Below are 12,840 nucleotides of genomic sequence, written 5' to 3' on the forward strand. Positions count from 1 at the left end.
TCAAGAGGTCTAGATTCCAAATTTTACACACCTTCAGATATAATGTGATAACATATCATCTGCTTCCCCCAATTCTACCTAGCAATTCTTTCTAAAAAGAAAGAAAGAACTGCAGCACTGCATAATCTGACAAGCAGTCACACTAACCAGTGAGACACGCCTTAGAAGGTGTATGTCAGGAGCAAAGCAGGGATAAAGCACTTTTCTGTGCCTGAAGGCAGGTGATGTAGGAATAAGGAGATATAAATGGAGCCTTCCTATAACTGGCACAACACAAATTCTCACAGACAAAGAAATATACCACACACTCTAAGAATGAACAACTATTGGTGAAAGTAAAATGGCTGAAACCAAAGTATCTGCTTTGACCAACTAGTTAAAGTCTACAGTACTAGTAAATAGGATCACCATAACATGTAACTGCAAGAAGATGCCTTCATTTGGGAGGATGTCACCATGTAGATTTGCAATAAAATCTAGGTGCATACTATTAATAGTACAAAAATGGGTAAAAGTTCTTTGAAAGCATGTAACTATGTCCAAGTAGTCATCCCACAGTATAATGAAAAGAAGCCTTAGGTTCTTTATAGTAATGACATGGTGCTTTACTGATTCTGAAGTCATTCCCCCTCTCACTACTTGGAGTTTGGAGATATTGGGCTGAGTTATCACATTACATTCCACAGCTAAAACTTTTCACAGACTTGAAACATTTTGTTTTTCATGCGGCCTGTAAAGCACACTGCAGAGAAAGGTACAACATGTGAGCTTGGCACCAGAAAGCCTTTAAGACATCCTCTGCCATATACAAGGCTGATACCAGTTTACAATTTAACGAGCAGGAATTTCATTTCTATGAGAAATCTTAAAATACAGGGAATGAGATAGGAGAAATTTAAGACCAAAAAAGGTTAAGGAGGCTAATGGTCTGATCAAGACAGCTACAATTGTGAGAATCGTCTTAAGGAGAGGTAGTGGCTGCCATATCAGGCAATATACACCAATTATTAGTACACTAATGAATGGAACTCTGGGAAAGAACCTTTTGGGTACTGCAGCTAAACACAGAAATATATGTGTAGACCTTTCTTTATCACTGTAAAACCTTGATTTTTACTGCATGGAAAACATTTGGGAGAAAGTTAACAGGTGTTTTCCACTATTTTATTTATAAATCAGACACTATATATAATTGTAAAAGCTGTTTTGGTATCATATAACGCCATGGTTCAGCTGATCACGTAGAAATAACAACGCATGGTTATTTATGTAATGCCACCTGCTTTATATAAAGAAACATTTAATTAAAAAAGAAAAGAAAAGAAAAGAAAAGAAAACTTTAAAAAAATTGAAAATGCAAAACTGAAAATTCATTCCAGCCTAGTAAAGATACAGATTCTGAAGGGTATCTGTGGTAGGTCCACAGAATACAGACCATTTTTTATTAATATTAGAACAGTTTCTACAGTAACAAAACAGAAAAAAAAATTTGGAGTGCTCTAAAACAGACAAAACTGTGCAGCATCACATTACAATCATACAAGACGCACCAAGGCGTTATATAATAGCAAAATCACACTTAAAATTTTGAGGGGGGAGTTAAAACTGGGAGTACTCTGCTTATCTAGGGTGTTTTGGGGCCTGGCACTGTCTCTTTTTTCATCTGGATATGAAACTACAAATTTTGACCACACACTAAGAATTGGTTGTAAAGTAACAAGTTCAGCATTTTTCAACATATTTTAGCCCCACAGATTACTTCAGAATCAGATGTATATGGCCACTTAATAGTTATGACCTCCAAAGCAATTATGCTCTTTCCTTCCTACAAAGTGTATTAAATATTCCAGCCTTGCAAAACTGTCATGAAAATTTACCAACCCAGGCACTATATCTATTTGCCCTCTCTTACCAAGATGATGAAAATGACAATAACGAAAAAGCTAAGTTTACTCGCCTTTTACTCCAAACAAGCAGAGTTTCACATGGCTGAAATATTCATTTTAACATTGTGTGGGTGCGGAAGTACTGCCAACAGACATTTTCTGTAGTATCTTTGGGATGGGACCATAGTGTTCCCCTTACCCCCATTCAGAACTGCTCATTACTTTCTTCAAACGAACAAAGCAAGTCTGAACAAAAAAAGGGATCAGCAGAGTAACCAGTTTTAATATACCCCTATTTATCATATACCCTTTCATTTCTTTATTTCTTCAAATAATGTAAATTGGCTCTATTTCCATAGGGATTTTTAATTAAGCCTCATCTATTCTCCCATAAACATAAAAATTATTAGTGGATAAAATTAGGATCCTTAGCACAGCCAATTCTATTCTAACAGCAATTTCTTAAGGAATAAGCAACTGAGATAGCACTTCATACATTTCTTACTCTGTTGCTGTGGCTTTGCATTTTTAAGTCATGTAACTAAAAGGGTATATAACAAACACATGCGTGTGCACGCACACACACACACACATCTCTACTCTTCATTGTTTTTGTAAGGCGATACATTTACTTCACTTCCTCAAAACCCACTGCCCACCTAAAAATGGTAAGCATCACAGACAGGCGAGCATGAACTAGGGAAGATCCCAATACTACAATTGGTGAGAAAAAATACATGTTTTAAAAAAAATCAAGGTTTAAAGCAGTAGATACAATGAACTGTATTAAGCTATCTGTGGCTAACATAATGGCACAAAGAAGTTGATCTAGATATTTTAACACTTGGCTGAATTTTCTAGTCCCAACCCAGCTCTGTAAACACTAGTAAATTTTGCTTGTTGTAGAAGATAGCTGTTAGTGACTGGGAGAGTTTTCCTAGCATAGTCAGGGTCTCAGGGAAAAGATGTATCATTTTAAAAGTTGGGAGGTTTTGGAGGAGCACTGCTTTATCCAGAAGCACTGCATGTTGTTGAATTGGGCAGCGCTCAAATAGTGATGGGATGTTAATCCACATTAGTACAGTTTCTGTACTGCCCTAAAATCTAAGGCTATGTCTATACTATGGACCTTACAGCAGTACAGCTGTACCGCTACAGCTGTGCAGCTGTAAGGTCTCCTGGGTAACTGCTCTTTGCCAGCAAGAGAGAGCTATGTTGGCAGGAGAGCCTCTCTTGACAACAAAAAGTGCTGTCCACACCAGCACTTTTGCTGGTGAAATTTATATCAGTCAGCAGAGTGTTTTTTTCACATCCCTCATTACCAAAATTTTACTAACAAAAGTGGTAGTGTAGACAAAGCCCAAGTCTTGGACTTAGAATTAGTCTCAAGTAAAGATTCCACCTTACAGATTAGAAATAACTGAACCTTAGCAGCACAAATATACCTTCAATGTCAGAGACATAAAAAACAGTGTCTTGTTTTACATACATAATATATACATGTTTATTTTCAGTGAAAAAAATATGAAACACAAGGAAACATTTTAATCAGTGATGTTTCAAAAATATGAAATGTATATTACTAGCTGCTTATAAATCTTTAAAGCTGACATGTCCACTCTGATCACACTGTTTCCCAACAGACTCTGCATTCATTAAGTTTATCACATATTGCAGGGGAGGGGAGAAGAAAATTGTAAGTGTATTTTATTTATCAACACCTTACCAAGTGAATTTAGAATTGTCAACAAAGTGCCCTCAAAGAAGCTCTATTAATAACCAAACAAGTCAGGGAGTTTTGGAAACAATGGGAAATGGGTCACTAACCATGTTAGCTGAAAAGATAAAATGCACAGATAAGGCATAAACTCAAAAGGATTTTATTTGTTCTGTGAAAGGATAAAGTGCACCCCTGATTAGGGGAAGGGAGGAGAAGCCACTGTTTAACTGATACAAGGATTTAACAACAGTTTGTACCCATCACTGAACAGGTAAAGATTTCAACCCAGCCATTTTTAATACCTCCAACATATGTCTTTCATCAATATATTAAAAGACAGTATATTCTCTCTTTATGTCACAGTCCTGTGTTTATACATAGTATATATTGCATATAATGTATAAATCAGGTATCAAAATTAGGATAATAAAAATACTTCAAAAATTATAACAAAGATTTTAAATATAATTGAAATCACATCTGTTTCCATAGAACCATTTATATATTAAGGTTTATATTAAGTGCCTGCCATGTTTTCAAAATTATACTTCCAGATCCTGAGGCACTGGGAGGATCATGATCAAAGGGGCAGTGACTGGATAGTAAGAACAAGAGAAAGTTTAAGATAAGTTAAAAGGAGACTATAAAATGTAAGTGCAATAAGCTTTCCTCTCCTCTCCCTATGTTTTCTTTTGGGGAGGTAGGGTGGGAGGATAGAAAAAGGAGAACCAGGTTAGCTGCAAACTGAAGGTCCATTGATCAATTGCTGCTTAATGGTAGATCTGTCTATGTTGAATTAATTACCAGTGTGCAACCCTTCAGGGTAAAACAGACATGACAGATTAAAAAGAGAGTAACACTAAGATGATTTCAACCCTGTCTCTCTGACATTTTGGACAATTAAGGTTCCTGGGGTGATGGTGTGTGTAACAGAGAAAGTCCATGCAATGAGGAAAATTGATTTTCTAGATCTCACATACTGTAGCTTAGGTCAGAATTAATTCTTTTCATAGCAGTGAAAAGCATAAAAAAAAATCTCAGCATGTTCTGAGGAGCTGGGCTGACTTTATAAGCACAACTGGAATTTATGGCTCTCCCTTCAGGCTGGCAGCAGAAATTTCCCAACACTATTTGCAGAAAGGACAAAACATGGGACTTCTTTCTGACAAAGGCCTCCATGATTCCTGGCACCAAGGTTTTAGCATGAAAAGGGGATTTAAAACTGAAGTTTCTGGGTGTATCAGAAAGAGGACACAGTCATTTGCCACAGTGCTTGGGAGCCCCTGATGACAATCAACTCTGCCTTGAGAAATGGAAGCTAGTTCCTAAAAATGGCAGACACCCTTCCAAAAACTAAGCTCCATATGGCAAGTAAGGGCTACACATTTTGCAACTAGTATGACACTTTTCAGCTTCTCAGGAGTAAGTCCAATTACAGAAATTACAGGAGTAGTAGCAAATTCTTTTAAAATGCATTTGTCATATTTAGATAGTTTTCAATTAATTTTAATTGCTAATAAGAGTGCCAGACTGACAGGTCTGGAGACTGAAATTCTGTTTTTATAACAGGTAAATTACAGGTAGGGGCAGTACAAGTTGCACATAAACGCTGCCCTCAAATGTATCTTGCCCATGACTAAGGAAGAGAGAGACCATATAGAATCACAGGACTGGAAGGGACCTTGAGAGGTCATCTAGTTCAGTCCCCTGCACTCACAGCAGGACTAAGTATTATCTCCAGGGGTTCTCAAAACAAATTTTTGGGTGGCCTCAGAGGGCGGCCACCAACTCTTGCTGGTGGCTGCTATGACAATTTTTCTTAAAATACTGAATTAATTTTAGGAAAAACAAATAAATATGCACATATACATGTCCAAATCATTGTAATTTATTTATGTAGGGTTTTTTGCAGACTCAATAATAAAAATAATGTACAGTTGTCCCTATTCTTTACTGGGCCTAAAGAGATTAGAAAAACAAATAAGGTGCTTTGCATGTTTTGCTTTTTTTGTTTGATTTTTTTTTTGAAGACTTGCTAGCTAGTAAGTCTGCTATTGTGAAAAGTGATATTTGTATATTTGTTAATATCACTTTGCACAGCAGACTTACTCATCCTTGGCAAGCTGGAGGACAAATTAAAACCTGGATGGGGAGGTGAGTAAGGAGGCAGGAGGGCCAGGGCAATGGGGGACTGGATGGGAGCATGGAGGAGGCAGCAGGCGTCAGGGTGATGGGGGTGAGTCCGGGGCTGGAGTCTAGGGTACTACTGCACGGGTGGGGCCTGGAGGCATCAGGGGCCAGTGGTGACATGAAGGAGTGAGCCCGGGGCCAGAGCCTGAAGCCGTATGGCTGGGGGACAGAGCCTGGTGCCCACCACCCCAGGCTGAAGCCAAAGCCCAAGCCCCACCGCCCCCAGGAAGGTGGGGAACTAATATTGATTGCCTGCTCCTACAGTGTCTGTGGCTCCAGAAGGAGGCAGGGGGTGACCCCAGGGTAGGAGCCGCTGCTCTGCCCCCCCAGTCACCACCCAGGCAGCTGTGGCCGCAAGAAAAAATCCTGGTGGCCCATGAGGCCACATTTGAGAAATGCTGATCTAGACCATTCCGGACAGGTGTTTGTCTAACCTGCTCTTAAGGATCTCCAGCTATGGAGATTCCACAGCCTTCTGAGGCAATTTATCCCAGTGTTTAACCACCCTGACAGTTAGGACGTTTTTCCTAATGTCCAACCTAAACCTCCCTTGCTGCAATTTAAGCTCATTGCTTCTTGTCCTAGCCTCAGAGGTTAAGAAAAACAATTTTTCTCCCTCCTCCTTGTAAAAACCTTTTATGTACTTAAACTTATCTCCCCTCTGTTTTCTCTTTTGCGGACTAAACAGAGGGGGAATAGGTAAGTTCAGTTTTCATGTCCTTTTTCCTCATCTCTCTGCTGACACTGCTAATAAGGAGGCAAATTAGCATAAATGTTGATATATGTGTCTGCATCACAGAAGCTAGCAAAGAACTGGACTGAAACCAAATAGCTCTCATATAATAAATAATTTTGCTTATTCCTGACCATGGTCATATCTGAATTTTCAACAGAAATAAAATGCTCTATATATCCTATTACATATCATGAGCCATCATCCTGCTCCCCTACCTCAGCTTTATTGAACTTAAAACAGAACTTTGGTGGTACCCATTTAATTTCTAATGGCACAGAGGGCTGTTTCAGCTAAGAAAGGTTTGAAATAAATTAAAATGTATACCAATTTTTAGCAATAACCCACTTTCAAAGAAGGCACATACTCCTGTTCCAACCAGAAACAGCTTTTTTCCACTTCTGAAATTTTTCCCCACACAGGAAAAGAAAAATCTAGTCATACTGCAAATCAACAGTTTCAAACTAGCAGGAGTCAAATTAATGCTGACAATATGGCACACGTAGTTAATGACAAAAAATCCCAAACTGAATTTCAGAAATTGGCCAATTAAAAGCTACTAAAAAATCTTCCCCACAGAAGTGGTTGCAATAGAAGTCCAATTAAAATTTATATTATATATAATCACCAACTAGCCTTGTCCCAAAGACTGAAACCATTAGCCTTGCAGTATGCCTTTACAGTAAGTCACACAAAACGCAGTAAGACCAGAACAGGGCATGTGGGTAAGTATGACCACAATAAGCAGCAAAGGGGACAAAGAGGAAGATTTTTTTTTTCTATCAACAGCACTGTTTCTGTTGGATATTGTTCAAGTTGAAAGTAAACAGTTGTTCTCTTTAACTATAGATAAGTCACAGCACAGAACTACCTAAGATTATAAGGATGAGAAAGTTTCTTTTCTTTTTCTATATAAAGGGTAGTCTGGAAAGTGCTATGCATTTATTTTCATTATGTGTAAACCTGGACAAAGCGCTTTTTAGAAGAAGCGATTCAACTTGCTAGTCCAGCAGAACCATGATTTTTTTTTTAAAATGAATCCCTAATTTAGGACCTTAATTTACTCAAATTCTTTAGCATTCCTATGCCTTGGAGTAGGATATTACATGGCTCCCCTATATTATGAGAATTTAGGTTGTCTCTCCATTTTCTAGATATTAGAAACAGTTGTTCTCCTTCACACCCCAGCTTGATTTGCTTCATCCTACAGTAAAATGATAATACAGGGTCTACTGTGTTTCTACAGGAGTCACTAATGCAGTGGTTCTTAACCTGTGGCCCAATCAGTAGCATGAAAAATATTTTCTCTTAGCTTTCATTTATCATAATCTTAAGTATTACATGTTACAATAGGTAAAAAAAAAAAAAAAAAAAAATCAAATACGATCTTTACTTTGCCAGTGTCCTTTTAAGAAAATTCACGGAAAAGGGCAACGAGAGGTACTAAAATCATTGGGCTAAATTCTCTAGGATGGCTCATTTAAAATTAACTCCTCCTACTCCTTTCAATTCCTACTGTTCTTCACTGCTGAAGCAGCATTTAGAACTTATTTCTAACACATTCACTGACAGGTGCTAAATTTGTAGCCTGTAAGAAATCCCTTTTTTGTGAAATGTGATGATAGGATCAACTTGCCGCAATCAGGCAGTGACTAATATACTAAGTCCATAGGGCGAACTAAGTAATTTCTAAGATGGGTTGGGAGAGAACAAGACTTCCTGACACACTTCCTCTTGGTGAAGGAATCTGATGGAAGATTACACTGCACTGATACATGTATATTAACAATTTTATCTTAATTTGCATATGCCGACCAAATGGTACATTCAGTTCTGGAAAGGACGGGAAAAAACAGACTCAAATGTTCATGACTCCTGCCAAGTGCCAAGGCCAGGAATAATGTGAAATGTGATGGAAATCCAGTACAGGAGAGATATACAAATATTTAAGACACGCGCACACATGCAAACAAACAGCATGTCAGCTGTACCTATTTGCCTTTCATGGGGCCATTCTATTTCCTTTGCAGTTGCTATAATAATATTTTTCCCATGTACCAGTAGCAGGCTATGCATTTTTATATCAGTTATCATGAAGTGACTTTGGGGACCAGAATGTTTAAGAACTTTTCCCTTACCTAGCACTATGAAAGGGGAAGGAGGAGACTTGCAAAAGTGCAAAATAAGAAATAAACCCCAAACTCTCCAGATCAGTACAAGTATATGACAGTCAATTTAGAAGTATGCTAAAACCAGCACAATCCCAGTTCTTGTCCTAATAAGGATGCAGTCAATTTGGACAGAAAGAGAGAAGGTGATCAAATAATTGCTTGGGTGATAGTGCATGTATAAATACCTGTAGTGTATTTGTGCCTACTCCTCTGAATTATCAGTATTCTCCTCTTTGTAAAAGGCTACATCATCGCCAGCAGGCCCATGATGGTATGACAACAAACACACACTCTCCGTAAGTGTAAGATATAAAGCAACACTTACTGAAGATGGCATTATTTAAAGGCTCTGCTTGACCAACTATAGTCCCAGCTGCTGTAAAAGGTCATGCAGACTCCAAGCCTCGCTCTTTCAAAATTTCTGTTCACAGCTCACTTCAGGGGGCACAGGCAGGATACTTCTTGCTGAACTAAGCAGTAAGAAATTTCCTTAATGCCCCAAGTGCAAAAAAAATTCAATCAACAGGAGAACATTTCCTTTTTCTACCTTAGCAATGAATCTCAATTGATTCCTTTTATAGATGTGTCAAGTCATTGGTTCTTGTTTTATCACACGGCTTATAAACACAGGTTCACTATAGCATCCTTGAAGAGCACTGGTAGTCACACTGGTTATGTCCTTGGGAAGAAGCACCTTGGAAGAGCTGTGTTTCAACATCATGTGACTTTTAGAACTCAGAGCCATGTGTCCCCCAGGGATTAAAGTCACATTATTGCTAGGTGTCACATGGTTGCTGGCAGGTACAATAGATTTCTTAGGAAGTAATGACATTTTGTTTTGTTCTAAAATGACATGTTTTATGGAAGAAGTGGAAGCATCAGATACTGGTTCTTTTACCACTTCATTTGGAATAGTGTTATAGAGATAATTGGGAGTGTTACTCTCCATTATATCCGACCAGGCCCTGTAGCGAATTTCTGCAGCTCCCCAGTAATGTCTAATAGCAGACTCAGAGCGATGGCCTGTCACTGCCATGATCTCTCTGGGCCCCAATCCTGCTTCACATAGTAATTGGATGGTGGTAGTTCTGAGAGAGTGATTGGTATATCGTTGGGACAGCCTGGCTGCCACACTTATCCTGGGCATCATTGTACCCAAGTAGTTCACTCCCATAGGTTCTCGTTTGTACCAGACAGGCTGCTCTCGCATCTGCTCTGTCGTTAGTTTTAACGGATGCAAGTAAAACGCAGGGGGTTCAGGTGGCAACTTAGACAAATAAAGCTCCAAGGAAAAAACAGGACAGTTTGGGTCTCCTGGCATATCGTACATTTTACCCATTTTATGGGGGTCTTCTGCATTTCTCCCTTTGCCAGGATATCTAAACATAGCATAACGTCGCCCATTCTTGTCCTTCTCAACAACAAAGGCATCTGGAGCCAAGTCTCTTAAGATTTCCCTCCCTCGTTTGGAAAAATGCAATTGCAAATCAAACCACACCTTGTTGACCAGTGCCAGAGGACTATGTAACCCCAGCACCCCAGACAGCTTAATCTTACGTAAGTCTTCAGCTGCTATGGGAGGGTGGTGGTGAGTTTCATCCTTCCCCTGCATGCGCAGCATCTTCAACACACTCACAAACACCATGTTAGCACTGGAAAACTCTTTGTCCTTCATTAGGCAAATCTGACGATTATAGGGTAGCATTTTGAGATGCCGGTTCAAGCCAGCACGCATGGACTTATAACTTGCCACACTGTAGGTATTTCCATCATGGTTCCTTATTGTGTAATAAAACTCTCTTAAAATATCATTGAGTTCAGTTACTGGCACCAATTCAAAGCTAGGATCCTTGCCATTTTTAGCCAGCCACTGCTTTAGTAGATTAGCAGCCCAGCCAGTCTGCTTGTGGGTGTTTTTGATGCTCTTAGCATCCTCTTCCTCCTCCTCCAAGCCAAACAGGACATCCTCAGGGAAGTTAAAATTCGTCTGTGTTGCTTCTACTGGCTCTTTACTGTCTGATGAAGTCTCTTCCTGTTTCAACTGGTTTTCGAAACAATTGATCAAAGTTGTACCATCAAATATGCCACAGGTATACGGCACACTGCGAACTACTTTTTGTTCTGAGAGCTGTGAAGTGCGGAGTAATACATAATATTTTGGATTTTACATAACAAAAAGCAGGTGGCATTAACTGGATTTTTTTAAAATGACATGGCATGTCTTAAGATCATACCTCTCTAGCCAAATTTTTTAAAATTTTTAGATCATTAGTAACCATGGCATTACACATGCTTTAATTCATTTCACTGAAAGCAGCCCTTGAAACATATAATGTAACAAAAAGCTGAAAACCGGAAAAGCGTAGCGCCTTTTCCTTTTGTGCTACACACCCACCATTTAGATGGACCACTATCACCACCAACAGGGGTTGTTTCTGCAAAATCTTTGCCGGCTTTCAGATTTTGCCAAACATCAAATATTCTTAAATATATATCTTAAGATGACATTAACAACTGAGATTTGAATCCATAAACCTGTCAATTTTTTCTGTATTCCAGAGATTAAATATATATATACCTATCAAGTATGAATCACATTTTTGTAGCTATAATCCACAGGTATCTAAGAAAAATTAAGTACCAAGCTACCATTTTTAGAAACTCAATGTCAATACATCATTTACAGATGGCAGTGATTGGTCATTCTAAAATATTTGTCAGCTATGCCAAATCACTACTGCTATTATGTTTGGGGGGAAAACACCAGCCCAGAAGGTTTTTCTCCTGACCTACAGATTGAACACTATCTTGAAATACCATTAAACAGGGGCAAGTCACACAATAAAAGTTACTGTCCTCATTTTCCTCTCACAGTTTATATACTAGTTAAACTCCACTGACTTCAGTAGAATTACTTCTCATTAATACCATACTTTGTGGGAGGGGATTTAATTTTAAAATACAATATTTAATTTTTAAATGATTTAATTTTACCATTTCACTTCAATGCAAGTTCAAAAGAGGTCCCAAGACATGAGGAGTTGGGAGAACAGCAGATTCTTCTTTATCGTCTAGTGGGCATTTCTACAAGAGGGACTTTGTGGTGTGGTACACAGAACTGAAATATTCGATACCCAGTTCATATATTCCCATCTGACAGTCCTTTGGCATAGTGAGGCAAGGAGAAGTTTGCAGTAATTTCACAGGTTTGCGACTTTCAAATAAAGTTCAGAAGCTGTAGACAAACCTGGGTTGTGTTCTTTTGTATCAAACATGTTTTTAGTGTTCTTTGAAAGAAAGGAATTAACTCGTCTATTTACATAAAGTTGTTGGTCCTAATTATACTGGGAATCTTTGCAAATATTACCAAGAGTTCATGTTTCCAGTAACACTATGGGTCAGAAGAAAAAACAAACAAACAAACGAACAAAACAAAACAAAACCAAGGATTGAATGCTACAAAGGAAAACCAGAAAGGAAAGAAACAAGGAATTTAAGTTGTTTGGTTGCAGGATGGGAGAGACAGGTGAAGAACTATGCTCCTGTGGATTATAACTTCAGAATGTTACAAGCATAAACCACAACCTACCTGTGCTGTGCTCTCAGTTGGTCTCTTATTTGTTGAAGCATCAGTTGGTGGTCTGTTTGTCTGGCTCTCTGGGGGGGTCAAGAAATTGTTCATTTGCAATATCTAATCAGTGTCACACATACAATGATAAAAAATACACTTGGTGGAAATGTTAATGATTCAAAATTAAAAGCTTTATACCCAGCAACTCTGAATTACTGACTTAAACTAGTCCACAGTAATTATGCTCTACCCTGTAACAGCATTTTTCAGATGTAGCTCTCAAAGTGCTTTACAAAATGTAGATGGGATGGCAGATATAAAATCATAGGTACTTTCCAGTCCATTAATAATGCTACACATTTTCTTTCTCAGAGGTCTCAGTGTTCTAAATGTATATTTGGAATACCTCATTAGCAATCTCCATGACAAAAATCCCCCAAATCCTTCTTTATTCTGTATTTACACAGACAGACAAAGTAAAAAATAAAGATATGTATTCACATTTTTTAGTGCAAACTGACTCTGAACACAGATACAATGACTATGCACAGAAACGTTTAGTTTGAAAG

The 12,840-nt window shown here is 38.4% G+C and overlaps 1 protein-coding gene across 11 annotated transcripts in view; it reads right to left on the reverse strand.

Moving 5' to 3' along the window:
* ATF7IP (activating transcription factor 7 interacting protein) overlaps nt 1-12,840 on the reverse strand; it is a 168,162-nt gene that overhangs the window by 46,911 nt on the left and 108,411 nt on the right. For 6 of the 11 annotated variants that reach the window (XM_073327316.2, XM_073327318.2, XM_073327308.2 and 3 more), the window contains 2 exons: nt 12,290-12,357; nt 1,536-10,828 (listed from right to left, as the gene is read on the reverse strand). In XM_073327316.2, coding sequence (XP_073183417.2) covers nt 9,287-10,828; nt 12,290-12,357 — 1,610 coding nt within the window. In that variant the 3' untranslated portion in view covers nt 1,536-9,286. Of the gene's footprint in view, nt 1-1,535; nt 10,829-12,289; nt 12,358-12,840 lie in introns of those variants that run through there. The other 5 variants (XM_073327313.2, XM_073327311.2, XM_073327315.2 and 2 more) reach the window with 2 other exon arrangements.

Source organism: Lepidochelys kempii, chromosome 1 (assembly GCF_965140285.1).
Source record: "Lepidochelys kempii isolate rLepKem1 chromosome 1, rLepKem1.hap1, whole genome shotgun sequence".
Classification (NCBI taxonomy): Eukaryota; Metazoa; Chordata; order Testudines; family Cheloniidae; genus Lepidochelys; species Lepidochelys kempii.